The 14,677-nt window shown below is 38.9% G+C and overlaps 1 protein-coding gene across 14 annotated transcripts in view; it reads left to right on the forward strand.

The window, feature by feature from the left end:
- Setd5 (SET domain containing 5) overlaps positions 1–14,677 on the forward strand; it is an 86,807-nt gene that overhangs the window by 44,143 nt on the left and 27,987 nt on the right. For all 14 annotated transcript variants that reach the window (XM_051155039.1, XM_051155044.1, XM_051155043.1 and 11 more), the window contains 9 exons: positions 1,204–1,446; positions 1,933–2,081; positions 2,469–2,586; positions 3,487–3,596; positions 4,082–4,331; positions 4,964–5,047; positions 5,758–6,015; positions 7,413–7,736; positions 8,095–8,337. In XM_051155039.1, the coding sequence (XP_051010996.1) occupies positions 1,204–1,446; positions 1,933–2,081; positions 2,469–2,586; positions 3,487–3,596; positions 4,082–4,331; positions 4,964–5,047; positions 5,758–6,015; positions 7,413–7,736; positions 8,095–8,337 (1,779 nt within the window). The remainder of the gene's footprint in view (positions 1–1,203; positions 1,447–1,932; positions 2,082–2,468; positions 2,587–3,486; positions 3,597–4,081; positions 4,332–4,963; positions 5,048–5,757; positions 6,016–7,412; positions 7,737–8,094; positions 8,338–14,677) is intronic.

A 14,677-nucleotide genomic window follows, 5' to 3' on the forward strand; every position in this document is an offset into this window, starting at 1 on the left:
TTGTTTAACTCCTTGTTTCTTTTTTTTTTTTTTTTTTTTTTTTTCACTTAGTAAAAAGGACCTTACATAGAATTCAGGGGCTAACTGTAGTCTCAATTGTACTGTTCCACCACCACCCTGCCCCCTTTTTGTTCTCAGCTAATTATTGTTACTAATTTCAGAGTTTAAAAACCTTTAGAAAGCCATTTGTTGGCTCTCAGAGAAGTTCACATAAACTCTCACTTTGCTTACAGTTTCAACACAGCCTTGTAGGTATATTAAAAATCTAAAAAGGGAAAAGGTTTTGCTCTAATTGTAATATTAAAGTTGGGTTATAAATTTTGTCCTCAAAATTAATGAGAATTTTCCTAAAGATTCAAGTGGGAACTATACAAACAGATAGAAAATAGTTTTTGGACTTTTAATCTCAAAATTAAGAGCTTTCCTACTAGACACAACTCTTAGCCGATGTTTTTGGCCAGCAAGATGACTGAGCATTTGCTGCCAAGCCTGACAACTTGAGTTTGATCCCTGGGACCCTTGTGGTGGAAGGAGAGCTAACTCCCCCACAAGCTTTCTTCTGTGGCACATGCACACCAGTAAATAAATGGTAAAAATAAAACAATAAAGTAAGCAAGTGTTTCTTCAATACATTTGGATAAATAATTCTATGTGGGAGATTACATAGAATGGCAGTGTATTATTCAAAGTGTATTGATAATGCTCCCAAATAATAACTTTCCCTGAGCTAGTTTGCTGATGAAAATAAAAGGTGACACAAACACAAAGTCATTCTCCTAATACAAAGATAAACCATTTGCACTGCTATACTAATACAGCTGAATAGTAATGCATTTTTGAAATTTTAATGCACTATGATAATTAAAGAACCTTTTGTTTTTTATGAATTTTTTCCTAAGGAATTTGATATTAATCTTGATGACAAAAAGATTGACTTTTATGACTTAAAATGGTCATCAAATCAGTAGTGGATGAAAATACCGGCTAGATTAATTTCTTACTTTATAAGTAGACAGACAAATTTCTCACTTCAAGTTGTCCACGACTGCACAGTTCATTGGTAACAGAAGCCAGTTCCCCTGATTCTCTGTCCATTGCTCTTATTCCACACCAACTACCAAGTGAAAACAAGTATCTTGATTATCCTGCCCCCACATTCATGAATGGTCTTTTACTAAGTCACTTGATCTTTGTTCTCTACAGAATTCTCCCTCTGAAGCACAGAATTTGGATGAAAATACCACTGAGGGCTGGGAAAATCGGATACGACTATGGACTGATCAGTATGAAGAAGCTTTCACTAATCAGTACAGTGCAGATGTGCAGAATGCCCTCGAGCAACACCTGCATTCTAACAAGGAATTTGTGGGCAAGCCTGCTATTTTAGACACTATTAATAAGACTGAGCTGGCCTGTAATAATACAGTAATTGGTTCCCAAATGCAGGTAAGAGCTAAAGCATTAAAGGCACTAAGATTGAGGTTTTTGTTGTTGTTGTTGTTTTGTTTTGTTTTGTTTTTTAATACCCAAAGAACAATAATGGGTTGGGATACAGATTAACAAGTGAACTACCTTCCTGCTGATCATCTTTGACCAAAATCAGGTCATAGGAACTAAACTTGTCAGGGTATATGTTTGATAAATTAAGAATTAGAAAAGATTTATAAAAAGCTTATAAATTCATAACTAGCTACAGCTCCACTGACATGTTAAGTTTTCTTTGCTCTTGCCTTTCCTAGGGTCACTAGTTGGAGCATGTTTCCTGGGAAAAATGAGCTTTTATGTCAAAATGAAAATTTTCTGATCTCCAGGCTATGTAACACTCAGATAAAACCTAAAATTATTTATGCCTTTTAACAGTTGTGCAACATTGTAAATGTTTACTACACTGCTATTGCTATTCTTAAATGTTAACGCTCTGTTTTTATTCAGTTACAGCTGGGAAGAGTCACTCGTGTTCAAAAGCACCGGAAAATTCTGAGGGCTGCAAGAGATTTGGCTTTGGACACTCTTATAATAGAATATCGTGGGAAAGTCATGTTACGACAACAATTTGAGGTCAATGGGCATTTCTTCAAAAAGTAAGAACATCATTCATTGAGCACTGAGGGCTTGCATGGTTCTGGGTGACCAGTCAGTATTACTGTGAAAATGATCCTACTTGATGGGCTGCTTCTGAGGAAAAGCTAATGATTCAAATAAGCTCCTGCCTGTCTGCTATTGGTACAAAAGGGCAGAGAAATGTGTAAAACACTTAGTGTCTAAAGTGCTGATGACTCTTTTCCAAGCCCAGCATTCCTTGCTTTGTGATTATTCATTAATGAGAAGCAGACAAGATCATGGTGTTTGTTAGCTTAGCCATTGCAAATAACTGCTCCTTATGTGTCAGCATATGCATCACATTTGTAGCTGTGGGGTGGCCTTTTTGTTTGTGTTGAGAATTACAGGAATTTTAATTATATCCCTAGACCATATCCCTTTGTGCTCTTCTACTCAAAATTCAATGGTGTAGAGATGTGTGTCGATGCTCGTACTTTCGGTAACGATGCTCGGTTCATCAGAAGATCGTGTACACCAAATGCAGAGGTAAGCTATCTTTAGCAACTTCCCTTTCATTGGAACCACCAAAGGACACAGTTACTGAAGAAAGAGTCTGAAAACTTCACCCTGATAAAGGTCTGTAGGTAAAAGTTGCATGATCTTTAAATGCATAGATGAAAAAGGAGAAGTGTGGGGCCAGGCGTGGTGGCGCACGCCTTTAATCCCAGCACTCAGGAGGCAGAGGCAGGCGGATCACTGTGAGTTCAAGGCCAGCCTGGTCTACAATGCAAGACCAGAACAGCCAGGGATACACAGAGAAACGTTGTCTCAAAAAACAAAAAAGCAGAAGTGTGGTGCCTTATAGAGATGGGCTAAAGTCAAGGAAAGGCTTTTTTTTTTTTTTTTTTTTTTTTTTTTTTTTTTTTAAGAGAGGACAGAAATGAGAAAAGGCAAGTTAGTATTTGCTAAGAAGTAAGACGACTGGATAATAAGTCTATAAACAGGACTGAAAAAAACAATAGCCATGTGGTAGTTGTTGTCATTAGATCCACCTAAACTTTGTCTTCACTTTTATAGATTGTGGGGTACAGTGTTGTGAGAGTTTCTAGACATTTCTAAAATGCATTAATCAGTGTGTTTACAGTAAGTGTAGTAAGATTGACAGCTTTCTTTGCAGGCTAAGGGATCTTAATTCTCTAGCAGAATGCAGATACCTTTAAGATATAAAATAGTGACTTTACCCTGGTTTCTAATATTATTGGGTCTTTCTATTTTGAAAATGGCTAATAAATTTTTTTGTTAGTATATAATAATTTCAAATGAAATGATGGTGTTAGATAAAATAATAGACTACTCAAAACGGGCAGAAAATATTTGGGTCACACTTTTCTCGTTTATGGAAAGTTTGGCTTTGAAGGCAAACCTAATGAAACTTTGTTCATGCAGGTGAGACACATGATTGCAGATGGGATGATTCATCTGTGTATCTATGCTGTATCTGCTATCACCAAGGATGCTGAAGTCACTATTGCATTTGATTATGAATATAGTAACTGGTAAGACCTCAGAAAATTTTACCAGTATGAATGGCCTTACTAAGATTTTACTCAAAAAGATTATTTTCAATTCTTGCCCTTTTTTCTTTGTCTATTCTTTTCACAAGTAATGTATTTTCTGCCTAAAAGCTATGTAATCCCAGCACATGGGTGGCAGAATCATGTGGATCTCTCTGAGTTTGAGGTCACTGGTCTATGTAGGGAGTTGCAGGCCAGCCAGACCCTGTCTCTGGAAGGAAAAGAGGCAGTCCAGAGAACTGATTTAGTGAAACTTTGCTTTCTTTCTACTTCTGTACATGAGCTACAAGTAGAGATACACAGGAAAACTGAATATTTATTGAAAGTATCATACCTATTTTAATATATTCAAAGATAACATCAGAGGGAATTATTCCACTAATGTTTCAACAAAGTGAATAGATAATATGCCATAATATTCTATTTTCACGAATACTGAGACACTTCTGGTTGTTTCTTTGGCACAGTAATTACAAAGTGGACTGTGCATGTCACAAGGGAAACCGGAATTGCCCTATACAGAAAAGAAATCCCAATGCTGCAGAATTGCCACTCCCACCTCCTCCCAGCTTTCCCACCATTGGAGCAGAGACCAGACGTAGAAAAGCACGGCGGAAAGAGCTGGAGCTGGAGCAGCAAAATGAGGCTCCAGAAGAGAATCATGACCCACCACCACAAGAAGTCCCAGAAAAAGTAACGGTATCCAGTGAGCATGAGGTAATCTCCCTGTCCAGGTTAGGATGTTCTGATCTCAGGTGTTGTTTTAGAGGACTTTAGACCTATTTGCATCAATATAAGAACACTTATTTGGATTTTCTTTTCACTTTATAATATTAAGAACCATGCAACAAGGCCAGGGAGCAGTGTTACACACCTTTAATACCAGCATTCAGAGACAAGAGGCAGGCGGATCTCTTGAGTTCCAAAACAGCCTGGGCAGTTACACAAAGAAACTTTGTCAAAAGAAAAGAAGAAGAGGGAAACACGAGAGCTGATTCAGAAAGAAAGAAAAATAAATAAATTAATAATAATAACAATATCAAGAGCAATCCTTTCATGGCCTAGTGTGATGATATACACATATAATCCTGGCATCTGTAAAGCTGAGGCCAGATGATCATTAATTTAAGGCTAGGTAAGCCTGTATAATAAGACCCTGTCTCAAGAAACATACTAACAAAAATAAAGTATGGTTTGCCTCATAGACCACCTGCTTAGCATGCATAGGGATCTGGGCTCAATTCCCAGCATGTTGCATAGAGAGGAGTGGGGAGGTGATGATTCCGGAATAAAGCAGGTTGATGCTACTTAAAGTTTGAGTATAATCTAATAGTGCTTCTGTCTTAAAGGAAGTTGACAATCCAGAAGAAAAGCCAGAAGAAGGAAAAGAAGAGGCTACAGATGACCAGGAGAACTCAGCTCACAGCAGGAGGGTAAGTACCATATAGTAGCATCTCTGCTCTTGTTCTAGCTCTAAGATATTTACCATAAAGTGGGTTTCATTATAGTTTTTATTGATTTTGCTACCTGTAGGCATGCACACAGTGGTTTATGCTAACTAATGGTGTCTTTAAGATATTTTCTTCTAACAAATGGATTTCCCTAAAATTTGCTGGTGGAGCACAAAGTTTGTTGGGTTAGTTTTCTTGGTTTATTTTGTGTTTTTATATTTGAAGACCAAAATCAAGTAGAGCTGGTGGTAGCACAGTTAGTTGTACAGCATGCACAAGGTCTTGAGTTAGATCTCAAATTGCCAAGAGACTAAGGAAAGAATCAACTGTGTTAACCCTCTATCCCTGTGACAGGAATGCCTAAGAAAGAAGGCCATTTCTACCTGTGTTCAGGTTTTACAGGTTTCAGTTTAGGTCTGTTGGCTTCATTGCTCTTCGAGCAAGCAGAAATATGACATCAGAAGTCCATTGTAGAGAAAAACTGCTTACCCCATTGCTGCCAGGAAGCAGAGAAATAAAGGAAAGGGGCCAAAGATAAAATACACACCTCCAAAGCACCCTGTGGCTTGCTTCCTTTGGGCTCTAATGTTATTTCTAAAATAGCTGCACCTGCTTTTGGTTGAAGCTTCTGCTAAAACAAAACAAAACAAAAACAAAAACAAAACAAACAGAACAAAAACTTTTCCCCCTAGACTCGGGAAGATAGGAAGGTTGAAGCCATCATGCATGCTTTTGAAAATTTAGAGAAGAGAAAGAAACGACGGGATCAGCCGGTGGAACAGAGCAACTCGGACTTAGAGATTACTACCAGCAGTTCAGAGACAGCCGGTGGAGAAGAGACAAAAACTGCAGCTCCTGAGTCTGAAGTTAGCAACCCTGTTTCAAGTATTGCCATCCCAAGCACCCCACAGAGCACTGGTGTGAATACTCGAAGGTCTTCTCACGCTGGGGTAAGAGGGGGAAACTCTTACTGTCCTTGTGTCTACTAATGTCAATTTTTTTTTTTTTAGAATGATAAAAGTTAATATTTTCAACATTGCTCTGTATCAGAATAAATAAAAGCCATTTTGATCCCAGCAGCTGATATATGAGATGCAGGGTAAGAGCTGAAATCAAATTGGATGACAGAGTCCCCCGTGCTGAAGTGCCTCCCAGATAAGCACAGGGATGAGTTCATAGAATCATTTGGTTTAGAGACTGATATGTAGCTTAGTATAAGAATGTACTGAGCACAAAGAAAGGCTCGCCTAGCTCAGTCTCTACTCCTGAATGGTGAAAGCAAATCATTGGGTTTCTCTCATTGATACTCTGAATATCCCAGTTACATGCCTGATCATCCAAAGGCTTCTCAGGGTAAGCATATCTATTTCTTTCCTTACCAAGAAATGACTAAGGTTTAACGTAAAACTTGGATGTAGAAAAGAAACAAGAATTGTCTTTCCGCTAAGAACTTTTACATTAGGTAGGTAGCTTTAACTGACTTGATGTATTTTTATTTTCTAGGTGTTTATTAGAAATAGAATTAGCTAGCTGGGCACACTTTTTATGGAGGCAGAGGTGGGCAGATCCCTGTGACTTTGAGGACAGCCTAGTCTACAGAGCGAGTCAAGGAAAGCTGGGGCTACACAGAAACCCTGTCTCAAAAAACCAAAGAAAGAAAGAAAAAAAGAAATAGAATTGGCTAAACCAGATGTGTGTCTGTGGTCTATTTGGATGATAAAAGTCTATAAAATTTTGCACATAAAGATTACATTTGTAAAAGAAATTTTTGTTTTGTGACAGTATCTCCCTATATAGCCCTGGCTGGCCTAAAACTTGCTGTGTAGACCAGACTGGCTTTAAATTTAGAGATCTGCTTAACTCTCCCTCCTGAGTGCAGAGGTTAAAGATAGATGACTCAGTTCAGATTTTTTTTTCCAAGTGTGAATAATTACATGTATATATGTGCCTGGTGCCCACGGAGGTCAGAAGATGGCATTGGATCTCCTAAAACTCACGTTAGAGGAGTCTGTGAGCTACTGTGTGGATGCTAGGAACCAGACCCAGGTCCTTGCTACAACAGCACCAAGTACTATTAATTGGTGATTCATCTTTCCAGACCCAAAGCTTATATTTAAAATGACAGTAGATCCTCACTTTATTATCATTCACACATTTCTACATTGTCATTTAAAATACTTTAAATAGATAGAAAGTTTTCTGGTGCTGGGTAAGAGATGCCTTGTCTAATCCCAGCACTCCGGAAGCTAAGGCAAGAAGATTGTAAGCTAGAGGCTAACCTGGGAGGTCCTGTTTACAAGAGAGGAGAGAAATTTCTAGTAAACATTTGGCCCTGATATTGTTACAGGATGTAGCTGCAGAAAAACCAATCCCTAAACCACCTGCAGCGAAGCCTTCTAGACCCCGACCGAAGAGTCGCATTTCTCGGTACCGGACCAGTTCAGCCCAAAGACTAAAACGCCAGAAGCAGGCCAGTGCACAACAGGCAGAACTGTCACAACAAGCTGCCTTGGACGAAGGAGGAAGTAACAACTCAGTAACTCCTCCGGAAGCTGGAAATACAGACAGTTCAGGAGAAAACAGACAGTTAGCAGGGTCTGACCCAGCTGTTGTATCAGTTACAGGATCCCATGTCAACCGTGCTGCATCTAAATACCCCAAAACCAAAAAGGTAAGTAACAATTTAAATTTAGTATAAGAAGTATCATAGTAAAACAAAAGGGGTCCATAATCCTCAGAAAAGAAGTAATCTTAGAATTGTTAGATTGAACATTGTAGATAAAAGCTGTTTTTGTTCACTTGATTTTAGACAGAACTTAAATCACTGGTACTGAAAGTATTCTTTGTGAGCTTGGAGAAGGTAAAGGAGAGTGACCCTTAGACTGATGCTCAGGTCATCCTCACTGTGGCTGCTGCATCTGTTCTAGTGTTTAGATGAGGTTTGTCATGGTGGATTATGTACACTACTGCTTCTGGCAGCAGGGTTGCGTGCAGCACTAATTAATGGTCTTTTTTTTTTTAACCTTTAGTATCTAGTTACAGAATGGTTGAATGACAAGGCAGAGAAGCAAGAGTGTCCTGTTGAGTGCCCTTTACGTATCACCACTGACCCAACTGTATTGGCAACAACCTTGAACATGCTACCGGGTCTTATTCATTCCCCGTTAATTTGTACCACCCCCAAACACTACATTCGCTTTGGCTCACCCTTTATGCCTGAGAGGCGTCGAAGGCCCCTTCTGCCTGATGGCACATTCAGCTCCTGTAAGAAGGTATGTTTTCGCGCGCGCGCGCGCGCGTGTGTGTGTGTGTGTGTGTGTGTGTGTGTTTTACACCTGACCATGAATGAAAGTGTGTTTAATACTGTAGGATGCATATAGTTGTGCCATATTTTACGTAATTGCCTAGATGCTCATGAATCTCTAGATGACTGTGTGAGGTTGTGTTGTGTTGTTAAACATGGACATAGACGCTTCAGGAGCCACTGTGGTCAAGTTGGAATGTGGACTGCATTTTTGGTGTTCAAACTTGTGACTATTCAATATGGTTTTACCTGAAAGTTTCAAGTTACCAACTGAGAGAGCACAAGGCAATTGATGGGACAGATGTGTTTTGTATATGGTTTTGTGGTATTGTTTAAGATTGTTATTTGTGATTATTATGTGATAATGGGCCCCAAATACTTGGAGAACTGTTACATCCATATAAATGGATAAGATTGTGGTTGTAACTAAGAAATCAGTCACTATTACTTCTTGAAGGAGTTTAGAGGAAAACTATCCTATAATTGACATAATTCCTATTACTGTTAACAATGTATTAAACTACTGGTACACCAGAGCATATGGAGCATGATGTACCAGACTGTCTCCCTTTCTGTGACTCTCCAGTTACTGTTGTGAGTCTAGCACCAATAGTGTTTAGTTGTTGTTTTGGGAGTGCACTTTATTAGTTCCCACAATTTGTGCATATATTCTAAAGGTGTCTTCGGAATAGATTTTACTTCAAACTTGAAATGCTTTTCAGTATTTTCAGGAACATAGGGTACTTCCTTTAGGTAGTTCTTTTCCCCCGGAACTCTTTTTCTCTAATCCTCAGATCTGGATTCAGGCTGTCTCCCTCAGTGTCTGCCATTGCCCTCCTCCACTGGCATCACATACATGAGGATACTGCATGTAGCTTATTTGATGTGATGAAGTCTTCAGTTCCAGGCAGGTCTTCCCTAATTCCTCAAAACTTAAAAAGATTTTCTCCTTTCCCAAGAGCATAAGTTATTTGTTGGGGGTTGGGAATATGAAGGATCAGCAGAGCGGCATGGGGTATGGAAGGGAGAAGTGAGGCAGGAGTCTGCATAAAGAAAAAGCAGTCCTCTGAGTTAGTGCACATGCAGAAGCCTTAGTGGCACATCCTACTAAGTTATACAGTCACTTGGTTTGTGTGGAAAGAGTTGTGAGGAATTTGACCACAGATCTTTGTGAAAGGGATTTTACATGATGCAGTTACATAAGTATCTTGGTAGCATAAATAAAAACAAAAGAAAGGGTTTGGAAATCTGTTCACTATACGAATTTTATCTACGTAATGAAGAAGGAGCGTTGGGTCTCTAGGGAATTCACTTATACCAAGTCACTTAGATTGACTTAACTTGTCTTGGGTCTTGAAGAGTTTATCTGGAAAGGAAAATTTTGGTTTGTTGTAAAAAAGCACTATTACCAGTGATCACTATGTATGGTAGTGCTTGCTTGTTGCATCATTCAGAAAGCAGAGACAAGGGTATTGTGCCAGCCTGGGCTGCATAGCAAAAATCTCATCTCAAAAAATACAAAATAAAGCATGATTTACTGGCTATACTAAGTGATAGAACTCCTAAGTCTAGAATGGCAAAACTAAGACCTAGTGTACCTACAGACTTAACATTGTTCAATTCTTCATCAAGAATAATAGCAGGAAGCTGATGTGATGGTTCATTGACATACACCTGTCACACAAGCCTAGCTGCCTGAACCCCACTTGTAGAACCCATGTAAACGTGGAGGACCTATTCCACACAGATGTCCTCTAACATCCACAAGACATGAAATCTGCAGATCCACACACAACGATAATGGTTTTGTTTTTCTTTCTTTTCTTTTAAGTAATAGCAGAAACTTAACTGCTTTTATGAGGAGTGTTACAAATTAGAGAAGAAGGACCATATTATGGGATGGTGAGGGTAATACTCTTCAGTGATAATAGGTAGGCATTGGGAAGAAGCTTTTGTAAACAAACCTTATTGAGACTCTGCTTACTAAGTTTAAAAATAAATAAGAAAGTAGAAGCCAGGTTGGTTATACAAAAGGAAGATTTAGTGAGAATGGGAAGAGAACAAGAAAGAGGATGAAAGGGGCATGAGTATGGTCAAAATACACTGTATATGTATATGAAAAAGTCATGAGACCTGTTATTACATGCTAAGAAAAGCAACTTTTGAAAATTAGGATGTAAATAGAGTCTTTAAAGCATTTTTGTCAGGCCAGGTAGTAGAATCTGTTTTGTTGTTTAAGAAGAGTTGGTTGGAAGCTTTGGGGAGATGGCTCATCAGTTAAGACTTGGGTTTGGTTCCCAACATCCACTGCTGGTTCACAACTATCTTCAATTCCAGAAGACTTGATGCCCTCTTCTGCCCTACATGCTCCAAGCGCACACACATACATATATACATTCATGCAAAATACTCACAGATAAAAGAAAACTAGTATGTTTTTTAAAGGAAAGATAGATAATAATTTATTAGAGATTAATATAAAAATTGTTGTAAATAATGTGGACTAACTTTTGAAATGCCTTCTTTTTGATTTTTCGAGACAAGATTTCTCTGTGTAGCTTGGCTTGTCCTGGACTCATGTTGTAGACCAGGCTGGCCTCAAACTCCCATCCATCTGCCTGCCTCTGCCTCCCAAGTGCTGGGATTACAGGCTTGCAGCAGCCACCATGCCCAGTTTTGAAATTAGCATGCAATATTGTAATCTTTTTGTTCCACCTTACTTTTCCAATTAGCAGAGACCCAAGCAAACAAACTAACAACAGCAACAAAATTAAAACTATGGCTTAGATTCAGTAGAAAATCCATTTGTTTGAGTTCTTGCTTTTGCGTGTCGGAAGGTGGTTCTCATGGTTCTGTCAGAGGACAACTCTGGAATCCATTGCCTCCCACGTTGATGTCAAAGTTAGGCCATCAGGCATTTGCAAACTGAGCCTTCTCACCAGCTGTCTTTGAGCTCCTTTTATCTGGCTAGGTTTTGTATTTTGATTATTTATTTATTTACTTACTTTTAAAGACGGCCTCAAAATAATCCTGGCTGGCCTGGAACTCTATGTAGAAGACATTGACCTCAAACTCAAGGACATCTGCCTGCCTCTGCCTCTTAAGTGCTGGCATTAAAGGCATGTGCTACAACACTTGATTTAGCATTTATATCTGTAGTATCTCCATTGGCAACAGATAAAAATAAATTGAATGTAACTGAACTCCATATTCTCCAAGACTCTGTGACGATCCTTAGTTGCTCCCCACCCCACAACTTTTTTTTTTTTTTTTAAAGAAGGACTAGGTATCTAGCCCTTGGATCTTCTACATGTTAGATAAGCATTTTACCACCAACCTATATTGCCAGTTGTGTATCACTCACTGTTTTGAAAGAGACTGTCATGACAAGGCTGCTTCATTAAAACTGAATCATAAACTATTTGTTAAGGCCAGTGATGTGGCTCAGTTGGAATAGTTAGTGTTTGCGTAGCATTCACAAAGGTGTTGGGATCCACCTCATGAACTGGGAGTGGCAGTGGCACACAATTGCGGTCCTAGCACCTGGGAGAGGTGAAGGCAGGAGGATCGGAAGTTTGAGCTCAGCCTCATAAGACCATCTTACCATCCTTTCTTCCTAAAACTCTTGTTTATGTTGGAATTCAGTTTAAATCATTGCTTTATTATTTCTTGGGGAAAAGTCCAGGTTATATTATGCAACATACAACTTTTTCTGGGCAGAGTAAATGGTATTTCTTTAAAGCTAGAAATCCAAATTGACTTTTTTTATGTATATGAGTGTTTTCTCTGCATATAGTAAGTGTACCACATGTAGGCCTGGTGCATTAAGAAGCCAGAAGGTATCAGATCACCTTGAATTGGAGTCTCAGGTGGTTGTAAGCCTCTATGTGGGTGTTAGGAACCAAACATAGGTCCTCTGCAAGAGCAACATGCACTTTAAACCACTGAGCCATCTCTCAAACACAAGAACAACCTATATTCTTACTAATAGACCCACTCTTTGGTATATCATTAGAGGCAATAGATGAGCCTCCTGTGTTAAAAGCAGTATAAGTTTGTGTCTGTCTGTCTGTCTGTACCCAGATGATTCATTTGTGAGAACATTTATTTATGTCCTAAGAGTATCTAGATTCAGTTGAGTCCAGGTCCCAAAAAAATATACAAATCTGTCTTTTCTGTTCTCTCTCTCTCTCTCTCTCTCTCTCTCTCTCTCTCTCTCTCTCTCTCTCTCTCTCCCTCTCTTCATACACACACACACACACACACACACACACACACACACACACACATATATATAAACAAACTTGTAAGACTGCAGTCAGTGCTCCTCTTTGTTCTGTATAAAATCATGTGGACATATGTAAAGGACCTTTGGTCTCCAAGATTCCTTAGAAAACTACTATGTTTTGCGTTGTTGTTTTAATAAATTAATGTATGTTTGTTTATTTTTGTTTTGTGTTTTCGAGACAGTATTTTTCTGTGTAGCCTTGCGTGCACCACCATGCCCAGCCACACATCTACTTTTTATTTTTATTTTATTTTTTAGGTTTTTCAAGACAGAGTTTCTCTGTGCAGCCTTGGCTGGCCTGGACTCACTTTGTAGACCAGGCTGGCCTCAAACTCTCAGTGATCTGCCTGCCTCTGCCTCCGAGTGCTGAGATTAAGGGCATTTGCCACATTCCCGACTTTTTGTTAATTTTCGTGTATATTAGTGCTTTGCTTGTATAGCTATCCGTGTGTGAAATTGTCAGATCCCTTGGAACTGTGTGCTGAGAATTGAACCTGGGTCCTTGGGAAGAGGAGCAGCTGGTACTCTTAACCACTGAGCCATCTTAACAGACCATGCATTTTTGTTTTATTGTATACCTTTGAGAGATTGTTAATCTGTTCCATTAAACATAAACATGTTGTTAATGGGGCAGGGGGAGAGAGAGATAACCAGTCAAGTCACATTGGGAAAAGAACTTGGAAATTTGGTATTTCCAGTGCTGTGCTACAAGGTTTCTTTCTTTTTTTTTTTTTTGGTTTTTGGAGACAGGGTTTCTCTGTGTAGCCTTGGCTGTTCTAGACTCGCTTTGTAGACCAGGCTGGCCTCGAACTCACAGCAATTTGCCTGTCTCTGCCTCCCAAGTGCTGGGACTAAAGGTGCACAGCACCATGCCTGGCCCGCTACAAGGTTTCTTAACAACAACACTGTGGAATTGAGATCATTGACTACAGTTTATAAACACAGTAGTTTAGTCTCAGAACTAGTAGTGGGTTCTGAAATTTACCCAAAGTAAGGCATCTCCAGTAATTGGAAGAACAGATTTCAAACTAGGTCTTTACATTCCAAAACTTAGTTGCTTCATTGTTTTCTCCTTTTCCAACATGTTTCACCCATCTTTGGGCCTCCTAAAATACTTTTCATTTCATTATAGCTTATAGAAGATAAAGTTTTTTTTCCCTCCAGACTTCAGTTATTCTAAGTAGAATTTGCGTAGGTGAACAGGACAGGAATTTAAAAGATCTGCTATCCATAGGGTGATTGAAATTGTGAAGAACAAACAAGTACCTTTTTTTGTAGACCTAAGATCTAGAATGTAAACTTTTATATGGCTTCTTGACACTGAAAGTATTTTTAATAACTTTTTTTCTTTTGAGAAATATAGGAATCTCAAATTTGAGTTCCTGTCTTCTGCTCTGAATGGAAAAAAATGTTAAGTAACTTGTATATAATATGTTAAAAATTAGAGCTGGGTGTGGAGGCACACGCTTTTAATCCCAGCACTTGGGAGGCAGAGGCAGGCAGATCGCTTTGAGTTTGAGGCCAGCCTGGTCTACAAAGCAAGTCTGGGATGGCCAGGGCTATACAGAGAGACCCTGTCTCGAGAAAAACCCTCAAAAAAAAAAGTTTAAAATTATATATTCATAACAAAACATCTTCCACTTGCCCTCCCAGGCTAATTTCCCATCTATGCAAAAGAGCTTTAGACCAAGATGACCTCAAGAGGTCCCTTGTATATTCTAAGGATTATGCTTCTGATAGCCTGTGTGTTGGAACTCTATGTAAGAAAGCATATCACTCTTGGTCTTGCCTTTCCTTCAGACATCTTTTCATGTCCTAGAATGAGATTTAAGTGACTCTGAGTATCTTTTTTTTTTTTTTTTTTAATATACTCAGCCACTCCTCTCTGTTTACTTTTTTCTTCAGTTAGTAAACAACAAAGATATTTTCATAATAGAAGATTTTTCATAGTAAAATTTCCCTGGATTTTCTTAGGTTCTAAGTATCCAGTGACCACAAGGTTTCTAGAACTACTTTGTAG

This window comes from Acomys russatus, chromosome 13, assembly GCF_903995435.1.
Source record: "Acomys russatus chromosome 13, mAcoRus1.1, whole genome shotgun sequence".
Classification (NCBI taxonomy): domain Eukaryota; kingdom Metazoa; phylum Chordata; class Mammalia; order Rodentia; family Muridae; genus Acomys; species Acomys russatus.